The 24,164-nt window shown below is 44.2% G+C and overlaps 1 protein-coding gene across 1 annotated transcript in view; it reads left to right on the forward strand.

Moving 5' to 3' along the window:
• Nucleotides 1–21,507, forward strand: part of LOC144890785 (thyroid hormone-induced protein B-like) — a 45,344-nt gene extending 23,837 nt beyond the window's left edge. The window contains exons 2-9 of the mRNA XM_078772611.1: nt 412–511; nt 4,164–4,301; nt 5,372–5,637; nt 12,443–12,545; nt 15,751–15,897; nt 16,000–16,256; nt 19,048–19,132; nt 19,235–21,507. Coding sequence (XP_078628737.1) covers nt 412–511; nt 4,164–4,301; nt 5,372–5,637; nt 12,443–12,545; nt 15,751–15,897; nt 16,000–16,256; nt 19,048–19,132; nt 19,235–19,278 — 1,140 coding nt within the window. The 3' untranslated portion in view covers nt 19,279–21,507. The remainder of the gene's footprint in view (nt 1–411; nt 512–4,163; nt 4,302–5,371; nt 5,638–12,442; nt 12,546–15,750; nt 15,898–15,999; nt 16,257–19,047; nt 19,133–19,234) is intronic.
• The last annotated feature ends 2,657 nt before the right edge of the window (nt 21,508–24,164 follow it).

Genomic DNA, 24,164 nt, shown 5'->3' on the forward strand with positions numbered 1-24,164 from the left:
CGATAATGGCTGGTTCCAGGCTAAATCATATCATGGCTTTAATGCCCTCCTATAATTTTAATGATCAACCCGCAAGCTTTGTTTGTTTGATTGTCCAATTCTTTGAAAGTGCAATTCAGCATTTTTGCTGCTTTTATGTGAGCTTGGAATCGCTTCGCATGCTTACTTTGAATTACTCACTCGGTAATCTCTAACGGCTTGTGCCTGAAAAATATACTTTTTCTATTCCTTGTAGGTACATTTATGCATCACAGCAAGAGCAGAGAGAAGCAATTTCTGAGGTGTCAAAGAGGATAATTAATAGAGAAACATTTGATTCAGGAAGATTAATGATTTTATTTGTTGTTATTTTTCTTATCAGTATGCTGGAATACACAAAGTAAAACTGCATTTTTCAACAATGTTTTTCAGATCATCTTTGAAGGAACCTTATCCAGCACTCTGAAGGGGTTCATCGCATTTGATGATGTGTCTTTTGAGAGATCATCTTGCAGTCAGAACAACCAATCAGGTGAAGGGAGATCAATGGTTAGTCAAACTCTATGATGTAACCAGGCTGGTGGATAAGAGATAAGATATAAGGTATGCTGCTGGTTAGGACAAAGTTAAGATACCATCTCAGGCAATCCCATCTATTTATTCCATCTATATTCGAGAACAGGTGTGTGTGTGTGTGTGTGTGTGTGTGTGTGTGTGTGTGTGTGTGTGTGTGTGTGTGTGTGTCGGGTACGTGTGTGTGTGTCGGGTACGTGTGTGTGTGTCGGGTACGTGTGTCGGGTACACCACTATTTATCCCCAATCTAAAGAGCAAAGTAACCAGTGGAAAACCACAGGTTCTCTGCACCCAACACAGCTGTCACTACCAGCAAGGTTATGGCATCGGTTTCCTGAGACCAGTAAGGTGTTATCTTGGTCATCTATATTTCAGAAAGGTAGGCCTATTAATGGTCAATATTATACACGTTAATGTTACCCAATTTACTGGATGTCGATATGTGAAGCATTGCTTATTTATTTATCCCTTGTTACTTGCAAAGAACAAAGTCTATGTGATGGTCGTTGATCGCTGCTCCAGTTGCTTCTACCCATACGAGTCGACGCGTCATATCAACATTACTCACTTCAGAGTCTTCCTCACCATATGACGTGTCTAAAAGCCACGATACTGTGTGAATTGGAAGTCCTAATCCACCGAACATCATGCCAATGAGGTGCCGCACATCATATGCAAGCGAGCCTGAGTGAGCCTGGCATGTGCTGCGATCCGCGTGTGTGGTATTGACTCACCACAGCCAATTAGCCCACTGTGGTCTTTCGTAATCACCCTAGGAAAACCATGACTACCAGAATTCACCCGAGACCAAGTGGATTTAATAAGGAAATGTTAATGGTCACGGGGTGGGAATGTACAATAAGCAATAAGAACATATAACGAGTATGTAAAAAATAAACAATCCCCTTACCCACTACTAATCATGCATTCCCACAGTACCAAACAAACAAACAGGATTCATTAAATATCTTATGCGTTAGGGCCTGATCAAGCTCACCACAGGAGATGGACACAGTTAAGAGGCAGACAAGACAGGAAATACCCGAGCTGTGACACAGCTGGAACTGAAGCAAGTGACAGGTCTGGCGCATCCTTGAAGCTTCTGTGGTCTGCCTGTGAGGAGGAAGAGGAGGAGAGGCGAGGCTGGCGGAGTGGGTGCGTGGATCTCCTTCGGCAGCCCTGGACACTGACGCAGCTTTCTCCTCGGTGGCGTTTCTCCTCCTCTTCCCCTCAGTGCTTTAGAAGAACATAAAAGACTGATTCCAAGGGGTTAAAAAAACATCACTAAATAGGGTTAAAAGAGATGGCGGTTTTAGATGCACACAAGACTATGTCTATATGGATATAACAGTCACTCGTATCTAATATTGCATTTAATTACGTAATGCTTATGCTAAACATTCACTAAAAAAAATAAAAAATGCTATATTAAACATCTTTAACCCCCATAAGTGTTTCCACAACAGTATAAAGAATGGAGAATTGCATCAATTTGAAATTGATTGTAGAAATTGTGAAAAAAACCCTGAAGGGAGATCACCAGAGTTGCGCAGCTTCTCCAGGGCAATGCACCTGCACATCCACAGAAGTTGCAGTTGATGCTGCAAGGGATTGTGGTTTCTGAATTCTTCAACATCCCAATAATTCACTTGATCGAGTTCCCTCAGATTTCCACCTCTTCCCCAGACTGAAATCTGTGCCTAGGGGAAATAAATTGACTCTGATAAGGTCATTGATGCTTTCGAGAGGTTTTTCAGGAAGCAGGGTGGACAGTGGTTTCATGATGCTATAAAAATGCTGGAGAAATGTTCAACAAAGTGCATGATGACATACAACCTCTCCGGAGCAGCACTCCAACAGAAATTTAATTTTTTTAATAAAAATTTCTATCATTTTCCACTCTTGTAGAAAGTACGTCAAATTGATACGGGATGGAAAGCCACCCTCTGCCACATCATTTCTTATCATTCAGACAGGCAAACAGCGGCCTCTTCCATCAGCAGACCTTGACAGAATCAGGAGATGGCCCGACACTAGTATTGCATAGTATTAAGAAAGGTTTGCATGTTGACATTAATAAAGTGGAGGTTATGGTGAGTGGTGAAGAAGAATAAGGGAAAGAAAGTAGACCACATCTCTTAGATCCTGTTTCAAACAACCATTTTTCTCACATGACAACAAAAAAACATAAAATATGGATGAGAGCTTTAATTATTTATTTATTTTGAACATTGCGTTTATGTTCTATAACTGATATTTTTAAGTCTCAATACTTCCTGTGAACCAGTTGGGTTAAGATATTGTAACTTAAGATACTTCACTCTGCTATTTACCTTGGAAGGTTTTTGTGATACAAAGTGAAACTAATCCCTGAAGCCACATTTGTAATGTCAACATTGATGATAGTTGGCATGATATAACTACAGGTAGCTCCACACGTGATACAATGATGTTCTTTTTTATGGCAAAGCCAACCAACTCCATACTCTCTTCTGTCACTTTCACCTTTTTCACTCTAATGTAAAGCACATTTCTGCTTTCTTATATGTGCATTACCATGTAGCTGTGTTTCACTTTGGGTAGCAATGTGGATATTAGGCCTCTCCAATTCATTATCAGCAATACCTCTGCTCGGTTGAACAGTTTACGTTTTGTATTCCACTGATAGGCTGAATCTGCATCCGGACCTGAACCAAAATCCTAATCAGCTTGTTCTGGTCACCTACCCAATTCATCCACCAAGTTTTATCTGAATCCATCCGTAACTGTTTGAGATATCGTGCTATTATATCGTTTTTGGCCCTATCTTATCTCTCAATAGTAAAGAATCACTTAAAAAATCATCGTATCCGGATCTTTACCAAAATCTAAGCAATTCAACTTTGTCACACCCAACCTGTCCACCAAGTTCTGATTCCATCCGTAACTTTTTGAGATATGATACGTACATTCGCAACCTCCCAGTGCAAACAAATTAGACTTTAGTAACGGCTCGTGAACATCATCGGACAAGAACCCTCCTGAGCTCTTTAACCATTGGTATAAATGCTACTCATCCACCTGAAGAATGCAGGTTCCTTTGCTCTTCTACCCATGGTCGGAATTACATACATTCATGTCAGATCTTCTTCTGCCTTAGATCAAACGTTAACAGGGTTCATCAATAGGATTTGTGGATATGGCTCGAAAGTGGATATGGCTTATACGCTCAGCCTTCTTTTTGCCAATAAATGGCTAGGACCAACCAAAAAAATAGATGTGATACACCTCACAAATGTTCCAAACCCCATAGTCTTAACTATATGCTGATATTAGGATGCAAACAATAAGCCACTCCACCTCCATGTGCCCCTTCACCCTCCATTTTCCATAGACATTTCCAGTCACTAATCCTCAGAGTTTCAGGATAAAGCAGGTTGGAGGTTTGTGGCTTGATCCAGATGCCACACACCTATTGTGTTGATGATTATGATATCTTCTTTATCCTCTCAATAGTATCTTCTTGTGTGTAGCTCTTTGTCATAACCAATGAAAAAAGGGACCATAAAAGAAGTCATTTTTACATTTACGACATGCATGGACTGTCTTTGCATCCACATTGTATCCACAGACTTCGTCAAATCTTTGGCAAGCTGTGACTTTGAGGATGGATTTTGCCATTTCGTGCAAGACGATAGTCAAGACAGGTGGCAGCGTGTGTCTGTGGCACCAAACAGCATACCGAGGGGCGATCACACAACAGGAAAAGGTAAGAATATAAAATCCAATAGGAAATAATAGCAATTTCTTATTTACGAAATTTAAATATAAATGTGAAAAGTAAATATATTAATATTGTACAGGGTTGTAACAACTAGAGAATTCATAGAACACATCACCCCCGTATATACTTTACTTTTGCCGACCTCGGAAGGATGACAGGTTGAGTCTACCCAAATGGTGCTATTTAACAGTACGACTGGGGCTCAAACTCAAGACCCTGCAATCTTAAGACATCCAGCTTCGCTGTAAAGCCTACAGCAGGCTTCAAGTACTGTGAAACAGGAGGGTTTTGAAAGTGCAAAGAAGTCGATTTGTGTTCTGTGTTCAAGTATATAATTAAATTTAAATAAAATGAAGATTGGATTGGAAAAGTCGTGTAAATTTAATTGTGGATATTTACCGCCGTTTTACCGAGTGTTTATTCCACCACCCTATCTAACACGTTACATTAGTTCTTCGTACCTGTTGTATGTGTCCTTTATGACATCCTTAAAAACAGTTAGGTTCCTGTTTGAAATAATTTTCAATTTTGTTTGACTGCAAGGGAGGCAGACGACAGAAAAAATATCTCACTCATCTCTGCGCACGTGCAGTCATGAATAATTTAGAGACAAAGTACTTTTAAATGGCACGTTTGTTTTCCAATTTGTGCCGACAGGGCATCCTCTCATACAAATTCCTTCCTTGACACACCTGAACTTCTATCCAACGCCAAGGCTTTCATCTGCAGAGGGTGGTAGGAGTTGAGTAAGTTGTGAGTGCCATTATAAGTATGTATTTGTTGCTTTGGTTCTGAAGCCACAAGATAATTTATACTCGTTTTTGCATCTATTGGTGAAAGGAGAAGTGTGTGTGCGCACGCGCGTCGTTGGTTGTCATCTCCATATGCAGGTTTTAGTAGGTGGAATGGAGTTTATACTTGGGTTGACCATCAAACCCGGGCTGGACAGAGTTCATATTTAAGTGTGCTAGCTCTGTACTGTACTGTTGAACACTTACTTAACTCCAATGTAGACGATATCTCCTTGCATTACTGTGTCTTTATTGTGTTTCCAGGTCACTTCCTGCAGGCACACCTGCAAATTGGTGTAAACAAGCAATTGGTTGCACATCTTACATCCCCACAATTACCAGCAAGACTCGAGTATTGCCTTCGTTTTTACTATGTACTCTCTAGCACATGGTCTGGTCATACAGCTTTGTACCTTCTGCAAAAGGAATCTAATAATGAGCGGCCCAATATGGTCTGGTCTTGGACCAAACCGAGACTCAACAGTTGGCTGCGAGCAGAACTCAACCTGCACTCTGAGCACACACACCAGGTACTGTAGTTGCACCTCTCCTCTGTTAAACTCAATACTGTGTGATATCATCTTGTACTACAGCATGAGATTTTGTTGCATTTTTTTCCTCCCGAATTGGATCTTCAAACCATCATATTCTGTAAAACTCATCTTCCACTATATACTCTTTTCACAATGTCACTCATAAATTATACACTTCTTTCTGCTGTATTAGTGAAAAATAGAACAGAATTGGGTAAAACGGAAACGGTGGGGGCACCCTCAGTTGTGTACCGTACAACTGTAATGGAAGTCACAACAATAAGTTTTTGTGCTGTAGGCTCCACAATGGCAGGACAGGGATTTGAAGCATTGTGCATGTGGCCATTTTAAAAATATTTAGACTCGCATCGTGGCAGGAGTCCAGCGTGTCCAGCGTGGCAGGAGCGGAGATTGCGAGGAAGAAGTTCGTAGACACAGAGGGCGTTGAGAGACCTGAAGGTAGAGTTGAATGCACCAAGACAGAATGTGTTGAAGAGCGAAAAGATGAGTTTGTTCGATAAGATTTGCCAACGAGGGCTGGAGAGTCACCTGAGTGACGTTCCTGCAGCACATCCATACCAGCTTGCCCCCACAGCACATCCATACCAGCTTGCCCACGCAGCACATCCATACCAGCTTTCCCGCGCAGCACATCCATACCAGCTAGCCCACGCAGCACATCCATACCAGCTTGCCCGCACAGCACATCCATACCAGCTAGCCTGCACAGCATATCCATACCAGCTAGCCTGTGCAGCACATCCATACCAGCTAGCCTGCGCAGCACATCCATACCAGCTAGCCTGCGCAGCATGTCTACACCAGCTTGCCCGCACAGCACATCCATACCAGCTTGCCTGTGCAGCACATCCATACCAGCTAGCCCGCACAGCACATCCATACCAGCTAGCCTGCGCAGCACATCCATACCAGCTAGCCCGCACAGCACATCCATACCAGTAGTAAGGGCATTTTATGAGATATTTCACAAATCTGTTAACTAAATTGTTACCAAAAAATTTCTTCACCAATATGTTTGTAAAGGTGTGTAATAACATGTGTTAAAATGTTGAAGTTCAACTCCCGTGGGAAACCCAGAAAAAAGCTGTTGAATTCAGGTACCGAAAAATTATTTTCGAGAATTTTTTTTTTTTTAAATCGGCCCTTAAGTAACTTATGAGGGGTCAAATAAGGGTTTTTCATGATTCTGAGTTGATTGTTAACATTTATATTTTCACTTTTACATTTACACACAAAGTAGCTTTTATTTCACATACATATATAATACTCAAGAGTTATTTCTCATTCACAATGTCAGAAGTTTCAACAGTCATTGTCTATGTCTTCTTCAGACTCAACAACATCATGACTGCAGTTTCTGCATGTAATGCCATTACAGACTCCACAGGCCGAGATGCACGTGACCCCATTCTTCTTGCAGCTGCATCGCCGGTTGCTGCAATCTCCATGACAATTACAGCTCGTGAACTGCAATAGCTCCACAGGAGCCGTGGGGTCCAGTGTTGGAACTGGCTCATACCCATGCACACCTATTGTCCATCCATAGTCACTGGGGTTCAGAGACATGCTCTGTAGAAGGATCCAGTCCCGGGTCTGCAGGTAGGCACGGAGTGAATGTTGTGCAGCTGCACCCTCTGTTGGAGGTAGAGTCTCTGGTTTGATCACTCCTGCCGCTGCCTTCCTTGAGAACATGTTGTACCGAATTTCAGAGTGTTGAAGTGGTGAAGTGGTGGTGTTGAGGTCATTAGGGTCTCCTTCAATAACTGGGAGGAACTCGATCTGTGTGCTCTGCTTTGCATCATTAGCATGGATTCTCTTCATCCAGCCATTCCAGTTGGAGTGTGGGAACTCAGGATCGTTGGCTTTGATCACCCACCCCGCTGCCCAGAGTGTGTCACCTGGAGTGAGGAGTGGCTGATCATGAGCCAGGGAGGAGGAAAGCTCAGCGAGGGGGAGAAACATGATCGCGTTCGTTCCTATCTGTTTCCTGTTCGTAAATGGAATAATCTTTACTTCAGTTCCTCTCAGGATCTTAGCTTTGTCGAGTGCCTTCAACTTCACCCGGGGGAAAGCTGCTGTTGTCTGTGGATCTGGCAAAGGTGGTGCCGGAGAGGTGACTTCGATCCAACCCATTGAGTGAAAGGGAGTGTTTCCGTGAATACAGACGATGTTTAAATCTATATTGTCTCCAACAAACTGAGTGACTGCATTGTTTGTTTCCCCAACCTCCATAAAGACCACCTGATCATTACTTGACAATTCACTTTCACTGGCTGGCACTTTGGCTGTCATCACTGATTGATCCTCAAGCGCAGCATCAACCGCAACCTCATCATTGATCTGTTCATCGGTTTCCTCCACAATGGTGTCAAGAGTGCCAGAAGTATCTGGAACATCATCTCCACTCCTACTATTAAGGAAGCAGTATTTGTAGTTTTGTGTCTCCGTGTAAGACTCGGTGTATCCCAGCCGGTGGAACTTGTTGAGCATCCATTTTGACCCAAATCTATGATCAAGTTGTATGGCAAGCCCCATTTGGTGTGGCAATACTCCAGACCGAGGTCGACAGGCCTTAATAAAATTCTGCCCCCAAACGGCAACTCTTTCGTCTGTCTTGACAATCGGTCTCAAGAACATCTGAAGGCTTGCAGGAACAAGTGTCAGCTGACTATCGATGTCAGTCATACTGTGTGTGGTGGGGTATGACTTTGGACCTAAATCAATCAAGGCAATATCATTGGATATGAACTTGAGTGCCGTCTTTATGATCTGAGTCTTCTCATCTCCATGGTCAAGATTAGCATGATGCACTCGCAGAATATTGTCGGTGCCATCTTTGAGACAGAGTACATCTGCCCTTCTTTCCTGTGTTGTGAAATACAAGGTGTCTTCGTATTTCTCTAGAAGTTTTATCTTTAGCCAATGCTTTGAATAAGAAAGGCTCTTCTCTGGTGACTGATCAAACTCCTGCAGCTTTTCATGGACTTGGTCCATGTTCATTACCCCATGCTCTAATTCTGAGTCTAACCATTCACAGAATTCAATAAAAACTGCCTCTCGCTCCTCATCAATACTCCTCTGTCTTCTCTTCCTTTTTCCTTCCTCATCAGTCTTGGACAAACTGTCACCTCTCGCAAACATAAGTTTGCATCGCAAATGGTACAGTGTTTCTTCTGCTACCAAGTCGTTGATCCCTTCCAGGCGTCCAGTGACTTCAGTGCCCCAGTCATCCCCGCGACTCCGTGCTGTCTTCAGCAAGCTTGCCTTCAGTGTATCTGCAGTCAAATTATCTGGCACTCTGTATTTCTTTCTAGCTTGTGCTGGATTATTTTTGTAGAGCTGGGCTGGTTGGTTGCAAAGAATGCATACATCCTTATACAGGAGGTCAACTGACTGTGATCTTCTAGAACTGCAGCCAGTTGATGAACTGAACTCACAAGTAGTGCGTCTTCTCTTCAACTTTGATGACTCTTTCTCTGCCTTTGATGCTTGAGCTGACTTCTTGGTGGTTGCAACAAAGTTGTTGTACAGATCATTTTTACACTTCTTGTGGTACCTCAGTTTTCCTTCCTTTTGAGCCTCCTTCATACGTTCCACAACAGTAACATTTTCGACAGTTTCTGCTTGTTTCAATAAAGTTGAGTATCCCTTTGGAGTTGCCTGTATGAGCGTTTCAGCTGGTGTATCCGAGCGTGCACAGATGAAACAATTGAGCACAGGTGGAGTAACGTCTTCATCCATATTGCTAGACTCCATGTCCTGCAAAGTAGAAAATGAGATATATTTAGAAATTATTTTTCCACAACGGAGTGTCTGTGGTGAAATATAAATGTTAACAATCAACTCAGAATCATGAAAAACCCTTATTTGACCCTCATAAGTTACTTAAGGGCCGATTTAAAAAAAAAAAAAATTCTCGAAAATAATTTTTCGGTACCCGAATTCAACAGCTTTTTTTCTGGGTTTCCCACGGGAGTTGACCTTCAACATTTTAACACATGTTATTACACACCTTTACAAACATATTGGTGAAGAAATTTTTTGGTAACAATTTAGTTAACAGATTTTCATATGTTTCCCTTACTACAGCGAGCCTGCACCACATGTTGACACCAGTTTGCCCACAAAGCACATCCATACCAGCTTGCCTGTGCAGCACGTCTACACCAGCTTGCCCGCACAGCACATCCATACCAGCTTGCCTGTGCAGCACATCCATACCAGCTAGCCCACACAGCACATCCATACCTTCTCGCCTGCACAGCACATCCATACCAGCTAGCTCGCACAGCACATCCATACCAGCTAGCCTGTGCAGCACGTCTACACAAGCTTGCCCACAGCACATCCATACCAGCTTGCCTGTGCAGCACATCCATACCAGCTGGCCTGCGCAGCACATCCATACCAGCTAGCCTGCGCAGCACATCCATACCAGCTAGCCTGCGCAGCACATCCATACCAGCTAGCCTGTGCAGCACATCCATACCAGCTCGCCTGCGCAGCACATCCATACCAGCTCGCCTGCGCAGCACATCCATACCAGCTAGCCTGCGCAGCACATCCATACCAGCTAGCTTGCACAGCACATCCATACCAGCTAGCCTGCGCAGCACGTCTACACCAGCTTGCCCGCAGCAGCACATCCACACCAGCTTGCCCACACAGCACATCCATAGCTTGCCCACACAGCACATCCATACCAGCTAGCCCACACAGCACGTCTACACCAGCTTGCCCGCACAGCACATCCATACCAGCTAGCCTGCGCAGCACATCCTTACCAGCTAGCCTGCGCAGCACATCCATACCAGCTAGCCCGCACAGCACATCCATACCAGCTTGTCCGCACAGCACATCCATACCAGCTAGCCTGCGCAGCATGTTACACCAGCTTGCCCACACAGCACATTTATATCAGCTTGCCCACACAGCAACCACTTTAGTGATTGACATGAAACTTTCAACAAAAGAGCACCTACCCATGGAGAATGGTTCAACAATGTTGCATGATGAGTGGATGGAAAATGCGACTGGCATTCCAAAAAGTCTGATTTCTGTAGGCATGGTTTGCAAGGTGTTTCACATATCAGGAATAAATGGACTCGACTTTGCTTCGCTCGGCCTCGGCTGAATTAATACTTATTGCTGTGACACTTTTGTTATATTGTTGCGGTTTTAGAACCCACACTTGTAAATATGACATTAAAGGTTAAAGGTACCACCCCTAGTTAGTCCACAAGCAACACGTAGGCCACCATAGGAACTCAGTTATTTCATTAGTATGTGTTTTAGATAAGGCCGTGTTTCCAATAGTTGAATCTGCGTTGCGTCGATCAAATAAGAGTAGGCCCATTCCGTCCATTTTTGCCAACCTCTCTCTCTCCAAGCGATGCCATTACGCGCCCCTACAGTCGGTGCCTTATGTCTCTCTCAATTTGTTACGCGCCTTTGTTAGCAGCATTCGCTGCCTTGAGCTGAAGCTCGCTCAAACGCCGCCATAAGCCATGCGGTTAGGCCCGAGAAAGGGGGCGGAACGGCAAGCAGAAGGTGTGGCCACGTCATCCAGTCATCAAAGGCGTGGCCGGTAAGCCCTCACCAGCCAACCAGGGCTGAGGTAACATCGCTGGCAGGCGTGGCTTTGTGGAGCGCGGAGTGATCGCGTGGCGCGTTATATAAGCGCGAACGCAAAGCCCTTTCGCAGGACTGATACGGAGAGCACCTTTGCGAAAGGACTCGGGTGGGAGAGAGCGCATTTTCAAAGAACTTGGAGGTCTTGTCGGAGGCGCGCTTGTTGGAGAGATATGGCAGCGCTTGTTAAGGGCTCACTCGCTGGCGCTGATTAAGAGGACTTTGGGGAGGGGGCGTGTAGCACGAACGTGCAAATATTACGTACGAAGGACACCAGCTTCCCCCGTTATATAAACTGTCCGCTCGTGTCCAACTACGCGCGGAGCTGCCTGCCGGGTTTCGCCCGCGGGACTGGAGCCTGGACCCCATCGCCGGACCCTCTACCTGGACCTTCCACCCTACCAACTACAATCCCCGTGTGAGTGTGTATGTTTGTCTGGGGTATTAGAATAAGACTGTTTTAAGACTTCCCTGTTTGCTTCCTCTTCCTCTTGTACATCCCTTTTGTTTCCTCTTCTTCTGTACATTTGTTAATACACCCATCTTTGTTCTTCCTACCTTCTGGTTTCCTCTCCATCCGATCGCATCCGTCCTTTCTATCATTGGGTAAACGTGGCACGATTAGGAACCGCTCAGAATCGGGTTTAGTCACTTTGTTAATAGCTCGGATCGCGGATTGCTATCCGCTCGGCATTTTCCATCGTATCCGTGGTTCGAGCGGGAGTTATTCCCTCGTTTCCGGCCGGCGTTAGTACTTAGGTAGTAGTGAACCCCTCGGCCTAACAAACCCTATCTAACGCCGCGCCGGGAAGGACGTCATAACCCCCAGGACACGGGTCGGCCAGATAAAAAGACAAGGGGATTAACCCCCCCCCCCCCCCCCTTGATAAGGGGAGCGCCGACGTCCGAGATCCGTAACAATATTGTCACAGTTTTCTTTTTATTGAGCTGTTTGCAGCCATCAGGCTAACTAGTGCAGTCGGCAGCCATTGGATAAAAACAGGCTTCCATGTCCTGTGCGTGGATTTGAATTCAGCCAATCACCGCAATATTATCTGTGTCCATGCCCCATGTGCACAGGGCTGGTGAGCGAGGGTTCACCGACCACTTGCACGTGACAATATGTTGACTATTTCTTGCTGAATTTCAGATTATATTTGTTTACAAATGCCATGGCCTCCTGTACTGTGGCATCGCAGCTCTGGATGACATCACAGCTACAGCTGGCAATTGTATTGACTCAACCATCAAAGGTATATCTTCTGAACATATGTCATGAGGTAGGGGCATGGTGTTTTTTTTTTTAAGCTAAAACGCCATCTTCTCTAACGTGGAATTATTAAACTTGTCAAATTATTAAACGTGTGTGTGTGTGTGTGTGTGTGTGTGTGTGTGTGTGTGTGTGTGTGTGTGTGTGTGTGTGTGTGTGTGTGCGTGTGTGCGTGTCTGTGGTGTGCATGCGTGCGGCATGTTTTTTCTGTAGTTTGTGTAGTTGGAGGAAAAAAAAAAAAAGTGAAAGCGGGGTTATTGTGAAGTGTGTGTGTGTGTGTGTGTGTGTGTGTGTGTGTGTGTGTGTGTGTGTGTGTGTGTGTGTGTGTGTGTGTGTGTGTGTGTGTGTGTGTGTGTTGGGTGTGGTTGTTTGTTATTTCCATGTATATGCAGGTTTTAGAAGGTGGAACGGAGCCCTCCCAGGTCTCAAAGTATCCACCTCCTTTTTGTGTATGTGTGCCTTGTTTTTATGCTGTATTTAATTTTGTGTCGAGATTTTCAAGACTATGAGGGCAATTCTGGTGTAACAATTTTTTGATGCAATGACTATTCAATGGAGAATTAATGAATCTTTTTACGGCATAGCCCATAGGGAAAAGCCGTCCAGAACAGTGTTTGTCCGTCTGTATGTATGTATGTCCCCTCAAACGTATACCAATCAGAGCTGAGGATCTGGTCACATGACAGGGTGATGTGATTATGTCTGATGTCATAACGGCAGTAGGGCAGCTGACTCTCCACACACCGCCATTTTGATTCCAATTTCGTTCAGGCCAAACACATTGTCGAACCTGTCGTATATCACATTCGCCATGCTCTGCCTTCACGTTTTTCATTGTGTGAAACAAACAAACCGATTGTTAAAATGACCATTAAATATCGAAAGCATCGGCGTTACGTCTCTTGCAACAAAAGGGTACGTATAGACCTTAGGCTGAGTTAGTTTGCTCGTGCAGCACATCCATACCAGCTAGCCTGTGCAGCACGGTATACAGGGACACGGGAGATATGTGGGAGGGAGAGGGCTAGGGGGGAGGAGGGATGGGAATGGCGGGGGGTGGGGGGGGGTGAGAGGTATAAAACACATGGACACTGCTAGGACTTCCAGGAAAGAAGTTGGTATTTCAAAAAAGTGGATCTGGGGTGAATTAATGGGGGTAGAAAAGATCAAGGTTTTGGATGGGGGAAGACAAGAGATGGTGGTGAACAGCTGTTTTAAAGACCTGGAGGGAGGAGTGGGATTGAAGAGAGTGAGGGAGTTTGTTCCAGAGGCGGGAGTAAAGAGGAATGAAAGTGAAGGTGAGCAGAGAGTCTTGATTTTGGTGCTTTCACCAGAAGAGGGTTGCTGGCAGATCCTGTGCGACCTGTAGGAATATTTGGGTGACAGAGCACAGATAGAGCTGGGGGAGCTAGGCCGGATAGGAGTCAGTCGAAGACAGAAAGACCACCAATCTGCCTGCGGTGAGTAAGTGAAAGGCCCTCGGAGTTAGCTTCACCGTGGGAGATTCCAATGATTCTGAAAACTTTGGTTTCAACAGCGTGAAGCCGAGCTAGGTGTGAGGCAGGAGCACCAGCCCAGAGGGGAGAGCAGTATTCCATCAAGCTGTGGATAAAAACTTTGTATGTGTTGAGAAGCTCAGGTGTGGCATGGAAGGACTTTGCACGATGGAGGATGCCCAGTCGGCGAGTGGCTTTGGAGGCCAGCTTGGAAATGTGGTTTTCCCAAGAAATGTCATGGCAGATAGTGAGACCCAAAAGCTTGAGTGACAGAACTTCGAGAGGATTGTTGAGAAAGTAGATGGGAGGGTTTTCCAGACAGTCTTTCCAGAGAGACATACTGAGAGTGTGAGATTTGTCAGGATTGAAGGACATGTTCCACTTGTTTGACGAGTTTGTGATTTTGTCCAGGTATGCAGAGAGTGAAGAGGTTGCTGCCTGCCAATCTGAGGGATGAGATATAGAGTGGAAGAGAGTGGAGTCATCAGCAAAGAGACAGAGAGGATTTTCCAGAGAGTTTGAGAGATCATTAATGAACACCACAAAAAGCACAGGGCCCAGAACACTGCCTTGAGGAACTCCAGCCTGGACAGGAAGCAGAGATGAGAGAATTCATTTAGGGCCACATGTTGACTATGACAGGAGAGGAAGTCCATGAGCCTTGCGTGGAGATTTGCATGGATACGAGAAGAGGAGAGTTTGGTTTTGTGAGCAGGGCTGGGTGCCAGACTGTATCGAAGGCACGAGATATGTCAAGGGAGACAGCTCTGATTTCCTGTTTGGTGTTGAGGACCTCCATCCATTGTTGAGACAGCAGAAGCAGCATGTCCAGAGTAGAGTGACCTGGTCTGAATCCAAATTGATCCGGGATCAAGCCATTGGAAAAGAGTGAGGATTTAATATCAGAAGCGATGATGGATTCCATGACCTTGCTGATGATTGGGAGCAGGCTTATTGATCTGTAGTTGCAAGGATCTGTTTTTGCACATTTTTTGTGTAAAGCGGTAATGTTGGCTGATTTCCAAGCAGACGGCAGATGACCTTGAGCAAAAGAGAGGGTGAAGAGAACAGAGAGAGGGTGTGATAGAGCGGCAGAGCAGGATTTTAGGACCCGTTGGGCTGATGCCGTTTGGTCCAGTTGTTGAATCAGATTTGAGGTTTGACAAAAACTTCTCCTCCTCATCAGGAGAGAAGGACACAGAGTCCAGTAGCAGCTGGGTTCGACTGGGTAAGGTGGGTACAGAGAGAGATGGGTTTGGGACACAATATTTTGAGGCAAACACAGATTTTAGGCATTCGGCTTTTTCACATGCGGAGTCAGCTGTGTAGCCATTTGAGGTAAGGGAGGGGATGGAGGGGGAACAGACACCAGAAACAGATTTGACCAGACGCCACTAGGATTTGGAGGAGGCAACTGCCTCATCACAAGACTAAACTCAAAATTCAAAAAATAATTCTAAATATATTTCCAGTCCAGTCCAGATATATTTATACAACAAAATCACTTGCAGATCTAAAAGAGAAAATGAGAAATGACCAAACCCAGAATCTTTTAACTGCATTATAGCTTCATACTATTGCAATAGGACTTCTCCCATAATTGGCAGAAAATGACAACATCTGTATAATGCATACACAGCTGGAATGTGTTCAACTGCGACATGGTGTTCTAGCTTGTGATTGTGTGGTCAGGTAGTCAAGGCATCGCCAACTGTGACTTTGAGGACGGATTCTGCAAATACCGGCTTGATGTCCATCATGCTTTCAAGTGGATCCGTCGCAGTGGGCAGACACCCACACTACTCACTGGACCACATAATGATCACACCACAGGCCATGGTAATATAACCATCTCACACACAACTATTATTAACCTTCCATATCAATATTGTCTTGTGATGTCATTGACTGCTCATCAGCTCTGCACCTCCTCCCGGACAGGGTACTATGCACACATCGAAGCAAGTCACATGCCTGAGGGCACTTCTGCCAGCTTGCTGTCTCCAAAGCTCCATCCTTTTAAGGGCATCCGGCGCATTATATTCTTCTTCCACATGTTTGGTTGGACTGTAGGCCACCTGAGCGTGCTTTTGCGCTCACCGGGTCGACGTGACGCCCTACTGTGGCAGCGCAGGGGCTCTGTGCACAATGCCTGGACCAAGTGCTGTATGGAATACCAAAGCTCTACAGAGCACCAGGTAATTTGTGTGTGTCTGTCTTTGTATAGCGCAGGTATAATTCACTGTTTTCTGGGAATATCAGGTATTTCTGACCAAATGTTTTAAAATGGCCGAGAGGAGATTAGGATGGGCATTACTGGAGGTTATATATGTATCAAATGACAAGCAAATGACGACACTAATTGTATCTCCACTACCATATCCATCAGCTACATTTGAAATGTCCTCCACACTTCCTGTCTTTCTCAGTTTCTTGCCATCCCTTTATGTCGATCAATCTACCCAATATGCTAATGATATGCAGGAGCTGTGAAACATTTAACTTTGCTGGCCTTTCTTCTCTCCCTTTTGCTTTTACTGCCCTTCGTTTTCTAACTTCCTTGCATTCCTTCTTTACCTTTGCCATCAAAGGTGGGTGGAGGTTGTTTTCACTACTGTTTGTCTGTTTTTCTGTCAACAAGATATCTCAAAACAGTTGTTGACGTCACTTCTCACAGTACTTCTTTCTCTGTTCCCTATATAAGGGGTGAGGCCGAATGGTACCAAACTTCTGCCCTGCCTGAAACGTGATACTCCTCCACTTCCCTCTGTCCTCAGCCAACTCTCTGCACTCTCCAACTGCTCCCACCTTATTGATATCCCTCCTCCCACAATCTTCCCATCTCAGCTGCAGTCTACCTCTTTTCTTTCTACCTTGCTTCCTCAGACCGAACCGCTTCCTTTGCCATTATTTCTTCCACCATCCGCACCCACTTCAGCCGTCACCAATCTCCCTGTCAAGCTCATTTGCACATCAATCTCCTCCCTCAGTTCGTCCATTTTCCTCTATCCACCCTCTTCACTCTCTCTAATCCTCTTGACCCAGTTGCTCTTGCTGACCTAGAGAACCGCTGTTATTGTCTGTCATTGCCACTGTCTGCAGACAGTAAACGTAGGCCGGCATTACACATGACACCAAAACTTTCCCTTTCAATTTCCATGATATGTTTCTGTCTTCCATCATTCCCTCCACCCTCCTCCATACATTCGCACCCACATGTATCCTCCTCCAAGCCTCTGTCTCCAAACTACAATTCCTGGTCACTTTTCCCCCCATATACTCAAACCTATTTCCCTGCCTGATCTCCTTCCCCTCTAATCTTGTATTGATTTCCTTTCTCTGCTTCCCAACCCACATAACCTCTATTTTCTCCATACTCATCCTCAATCCATGTTTTAAGAATGCCTCCTACTCCCCAAGTACCTTCTGCATCTCCTGCTTACTTTCTGCCACATCAGTGAGATAGTCCGCATACATTTCCCAGAATACCATACTGTTTACCCTCCTGCTTTCCAGCTCCTTCACCATGATAAACATGAGTGGACTGAGAGAGCTTCCCTGGCTCAACCCAATATTCACACTCAACTCTTCAGACATGCGCAGGGATATGGTGCACCTATTCTAAGTCGGGGTACACATCAGGATCATTCATCCAAGCAAGCTGGTACTCAATTTGCCGACCTCAGAAGGATGACAGGCTGAGTCAACCCCCTTGGCGTTAACTCAGCAATCGACCGGGATTCGAACTCAGCATCTTAGGATCCCAAGCCTGTGCTCTAAACGCCAAGCCAACACCAGGCTCTATATATTCTTATCTTCCTGTTTGATCAAATATATTCTTATCTTCCTCTCCTTCAGTCCTGAAACACTATAACAGCTTCCTGCAACTAGTTTACTCTCCACAACTTCAATCTACATCATAATCTTCTCTCTCTTGCACAAAGGATACACAAAGACATTTGAACCCGAGAAGGTGCCATTTGGTCAGTAACATCTCTGTTTACTCAAACTCACCCCTTGTCGTATTCTGTCCATTTACTTCATTTTCATTACATTAAGTAATCTTACTATAATTCACCAAATGTCCGTCCGTCCGTTCGAAGGTACCGCAAAAACGGCTGAACCGATCGCAACGATATTTTGGGTGGGTATTACTGGGACCCCTGGGAGTAAAATAGACTATATTGTTTTTCCAAGTTTTCCAGTTTTTACAAACACAATGGAATAATATTTACCGATATGAACGGTGATGTGGCTTTTGTTGAAATTCCACAAATACTGTTTCGATTTTGATGAGAATTACGAACCTGCAGCGAATCTGGAAGTGGACAGATGCCGGCAATGCGCTGGTTGATAATATCGAAATACAACCATCATTCATTCGAAATGTTAAATCGTTAAACATTAATCGTTTTGTTAAAGTATCAATTGATGATTGGAATTGAGTGAATACAATTACGATTTTGAATTCGTAATTGTGTTCACCCAACCGTACGGAACTTCACATCAGGATTTAAATATTTGTTTATGTCACGAATGTTGTTAAAAGTTTATTTTTTATATTAATGTTAATTAATTTGTGATTGGAGTTATGCTGTTTGGAATGAAAAAAGAAATATCGAGTTCAAGTGAATGACGGAATGCTGTGATGGTTTCTACTTTCTAAACGTGAATTTGCGGATCGCCATATGCAGATTCGCCATTGACTGAGTATGGAACAAATGTACCCGTTTGTTTGCGAACGGGTACGTTTTTCATGGAAGTCCTTCACGAACTTGCTATTCACGTCTGACGTGCGACTGAAGGTGCTACAGTAATGTGCAATTTATTGGTTTCATGCTTTAGCATTCGCCGTTTCTGCATTTTCTGTTTGCTTCCGGCCTCCCACCCGTGCATAGCACGGGTACCTCACTAGTGGTAATGATTATGAGTTGAATGTGTTGTGTAATGAATGACGCCATTCAACCTGCCAATCTCTGTGGTCTCCAGATTGTCTTTCAGGGTGTTTCTGGATCCTCGGTGAGCGGAGACATTGCAATCGATGATATCACTTTCCAAAGTGGATCATGCTTTGGTAAGAGTTCACTGACCAAGACCGAAGCATGTCTATTTTCCTTCTATGCACCTGAAATTGGCCTCCATAAAACGAAATGTCACTTTGTCGTTTTCATTTCAGGAATGAGGGAAGCTCAGTGGACAGCAAATAGGCACAGAACTTAAATGTCCAGAAACTGCCAAATGAAGATTGTGAAAGCATATTTAATGAGCCAAATGGCACAGTGGTTTTGCATGTAAACAGTGTTAATTTTATCATTGTTAAAACGTTTTTGCTATTTACAGTTATCAAGTTCCATCATGTCAGGTCTGACTTCTGGTGACATTCATGCTCAGATTTCTTTAAAGATCCCTAGATGGCAGACACAGCTTGGTTGCACCCCATCCACACAACACATGCAAGATCTGCCTCTTTCTCGTCTTCCCTCAACCATACTCAGCATGGTTGATTTCTCCAGACTTTCGTTCTCTGCACGCATGATGTGACTATCTGTTTTAGCATCAGTGCTTCTAATGTACAGGGTGGTCTAATTTTATGAATGTTAAAACTTTTTTGCATTGAGACATTAAATTAAGGTGTAACCAATCGCAAAGCTTGGGGGCTTAAATTTGTCCTGAAGATCGTGGTTAAAATGCTAAAGCTCTTTGCTGGGACTTTGGAACTACCTAGCTCCACTAGAATCACCAGTTTCATGAAGTTCATGGACTTCAAGTCCACGCCCTCAACAGCGCACTGCCAGCTACTTGACACAAGGTTCACATGCCAATTGCAACAACATGCAAACTGGTGTAGACTGTGTTCTCACAAGTCCGAATACGAAATGCACACCAACCTAACAAACTGATTGACTGCTTGTTTTGGTAAATACTAAATCCTGATGTGCTGCCCTCCATAAGTATTGGAACAGTGAAGACAAATTTGTTATTATTGCTATATACTCAAGAAATTTGGATTTGAGATCAAAAGATGAATAGGAGGCAAGAGTACAGAAGGTAAGCTTTTATTTATTGGTATTTCTTTGCATATATGTTTTACCATTGTGGAACAATAGTACTTTTTATGTTCAGCCACCCCCCCCCCCCCCCCACCCCTCCTTAGCCCTCCTCCTCCCCCATTTTAAGGAACTATCTTAAAACAAACTTTCTAGCAGACTAGCAAACAAAACAAACTTTAAACTAAAACTCAAACAGCCCCTTCATTCAGTACTTGGTGGAAGCACCTTTTGCACCAATGACTGCTATTAGTCTTTTTTGGGTCTGTCTCTACCAGCTTTTCACAGCGAGATGGTGAAATCTTTGCCCATTCTTCACGTGAAAAATGCTCTTTTTCACGTGAAGTTTCACTTTCACGTGAAGCTCAAACTGCCAAGTTTGATGGGGATCGTCGATGGACTGCAATCTTTGTCTCACCTTAAATGTTCAATTGGGTTCAAGTCAGGACGTTGACTGGGCCACTCAAGAACATTTTTTCTTTTTATTCAGCAACCCCAGTGTGGCTTTAGCTTTATGCTTCGGATCATTGTCCTGCTGAAATGTGAAACACCAACTCAGTTTCAGATTCATGGCTGAATCAAGCAAGTTTTAATCAAGGAATATGTTGTACTTTGTACCGTCCATTGTCCTTCTATCCTGAAAACTTGCCAGTCCCTGCTGATGGAAAGCAGCCCCATAACATGATGCTGCTACCACCATGCTTGCTTAACAGTAGGGATGGTGTTGATTGGGTGATGTTCAGCTTTAGGTTTACCCCAGAGCCCAGACGTAATACTTTGAATTTAGACCAAAAAGTTCAATTTGTCTTGTTTAACCACAAAACCTTTCTCCACCTGCCTGCAGTATCACTAAGATGCTTTTCCACAAACTCCATATGAGATTTTAGATTGTATTTTTTCAGTAATGGCTTCTTTCTTGCCACCTGTTCATAGAGGCCAGTTTTGTGAAGGGAACGGGATATTGTTGACTGATGTGTAGATTTTGCAGACATTTCAGATTTTTCAAAGTCATTGTTGGATTTACAGTGACATCCCGAACCAGTTTCCTGCTTGCCTGGCTGTTACCTGTGAAACACTACCCCATTTCAATTGGTCTTGAAATGGGGTAGTGTTTCACAGATCAAGGATGGATGATTTTGAAGTTGTTTGGTTACTCCCCTTTCAGTGGACATAAAATGCTATGGAAGCTAGATTCATGCAAAGTTGTGGAATGCTTCCGCCTGCTGTGAATTTGAAGAATTGCATGAGTTGAACATATGCCTTGTGTTTTGGTTTTTCCAATGAAAGTCCAGTCCAGTAGTTTGTTTGTAATATATGAGTAGTATTCCATGTGTGTAAATACTAAATATCACTTGGATATGTTCAGACAAACCAATAAAAGCTTGGCATTCTCACTTCCATACATCATTGATGCTCACACTTTATAATAAGAGTAACTTCAGTGACATGTTATATCAACGAATGGAGGAGTGGAGGGTAGTGTATATATATATATATATATATATATATATATATATATATATATATATATATATATATATATATATATATATATATATATATATATATATATATATATATATATGGCATTCGTACATACATACATACATACAAACATACATACATATATATATATATGTATGTATGTTTCTGAATAAATGTCCCTCGTGTGGTAAGACTGGAATAACAACAACAACAACAACATGCATTTTAAGGCCATGTTCCCTGCTAGAGCGGGGGTTAGCCTTGCGGTCCCCATGACAATCTTCTCCATTTTGCCCTATTTTCTGCATCTCTCTTGTGGCCCGTGGCAACCCCCTTGCCCGCATTTCTTCTTCCACCATCTTTAGCCAAGTCTTTCTCGGTCTTCCCCGTCCTCTACTTCCTTCTACATTAACTTCCATCACTCTTCTCAACCAGTCACTTTCATCCTTCCTCAATACATGACCAAACCATCTCAACCTGTTCCTCTTCACAGCATCAATCACAGGCAATATTCCCATCATCTTTCGCAATTCATCATTTGTCTTCCTCTCTCTCAACAATACTCCGCACATCCATCGAACCATTCGCATTTCCACCCTTTCCAGCCTTCGTTGCTGCTCTACATTCATTACCCATGTCTCGCTCCCATAAATCATAACACTTCTCACACATGCAGCATACACCTTTCCCTTCAGCTTCAGCGACACTCTCCTCCTCATCAGCACGCCACTCAGTTCCCGAAACTTCTTCCATGCACATCTCACTCGAGCAACCGTTGCCGAGTCTGATCCACCTTCTCCATTCAGCATGTCTCCGAGGTAGCAAAATGTTTTCACACCTTCCAGCTTCACGCCGTCTCCAAGATCCAACTCAACATTTCCTCCATCTGCAGCTCCCTCTGTGCACACCTTACATTTGAATGTAGCTGCCACACTGGTTAATGACCCACTCAGACCACTACATTTTTGATGAACCCACTCAGCACACATTGTACATTGAATGGAGTTCACTCCGACACCCTTCCTGCACACAGCACACGGCCACTTCCCAGTTCTTTCCACCTCACCACATGCTTTACCACTTGCCATCACCTTTGTCTTTCCGATATTCACCTTCAGACCTTTTGTCTCCATACATTCCTTCCACTTGTTCATCTTTTCCTTCAGTCCATCCATACTTTCCGCAATCAACACCAGATCATCTGCATACAACAACTCCCACGGTAAACCCTCCTTTACGGTCTGAGCCAGCACCTCCATCACAGCTACAAATAGTAGTGGACTTAGTACCGACCCCTGATGCACTCCCACCTTCACCTCAAACTCACCACTGTTCCCGTCCTTCGTCCTTACAGCTGTGCGTGCTCTTTTGTACATTGCCATCACTACTCTGATCAACCATTCCTCCACTCCTAACTTCCTCAATGCCCATGTCAATACTTTGCGTGGAACCCTATCGAATGCTTTCTCCAGATCAACAAACCCAAAAAACAACTTCTTCCTCTTATCCATGTACTTCTCCTGCAACTGCCTCACAATGAAAAGCGCATCTGTCGTTCCTCTTCTTGGCATAAATCCAAACTGCATTTCGTCGATCTTCACTTTCTTCCTTATCCTCCTCTCCAACACCCTTTCCAATACCTTCATTCCATGCTCCAATAACTTTATCGCTCGGTACGAGCCACACTCCAGAGGGTCACCTTTCCCCTTGTATAGAGGGACGAGGGTACTCAGTTCCCAATCCACTGGAATGCGGCCTTCTTTCACCACCAGATTGCAGATCTCTGTCATTCTCTTCACACCCCAACTTCCTGCTGCCTTCAACATATCTCCCACAACTCCCGTCGGCCCTCCCGCTTTTCCACTCTTCATTGCTTTTATCGCTTCCTCAACTTCCTTCTCAGTTATCTTCTCTGCCGGTCCTAAAACTGGGTTACTCTCTATGTTGCCATCCCATTCATTCTCTGTATTCAACAGCATTTCCATATATCTTTTCCATCTTCCTTTAATTCCATCTGGGTCGACAACGATTTGTCCCACTTCATCCTTCAAGCAACTCACCCCCATCACATCACACCTCTCTTTCGCTATGTGCTTTGCAATCCTGAATACTGCTTTCTGACCCTCTTCCGAATTCAAGCGTTCTCCGAACATTTTCCTACATGCCTCCTGCGCCTTTGCTACCTCTTTCTTTGCAGCCTTCCTGGCTGCCTTATAACTTTCATGCTCTGCTGTTTCTGCTCCCGTACCCTTCGCCTTCTGCCACTCTTTGAACTTCTTCCTCTTCTCGTCAATCCTCTTCTCGTCAATCCTCTTTCCAACCTCAACATCCCACCACCATGTTTCCGAGTGCCTCGGTGGTCCTTTTGTCCATCCACATACCTCACCAACGGCTCCCAACAGACTAGCTTTCATTGACATCCAACCACTTTCAAGCTCAACCACATCATCCTCTACCCCACTCAGCCTCTCTTTTAATGCCTTCCTTACTGTCACCTCTTTCAACCTCCACACCTTCATTCTCGGTTGGTACTTCAGCCGCCGAGCTCTCCTCGCACCTTTCACCCTTATGTCG

The sequence above is a fragment of the Myxine glutinosa genome, chromosome 2 (assembly GCF_964187855.1).
Source record: "Myxine glutinosa chromosome 2, kmMyxGlut1.1, whole genome shotgun sequence".
NCBI lineage: Eukaryota > Metazoa > Chordata > Myxini > Myxiniformes > Myxinidae > Myxine > Myxine glutinosa.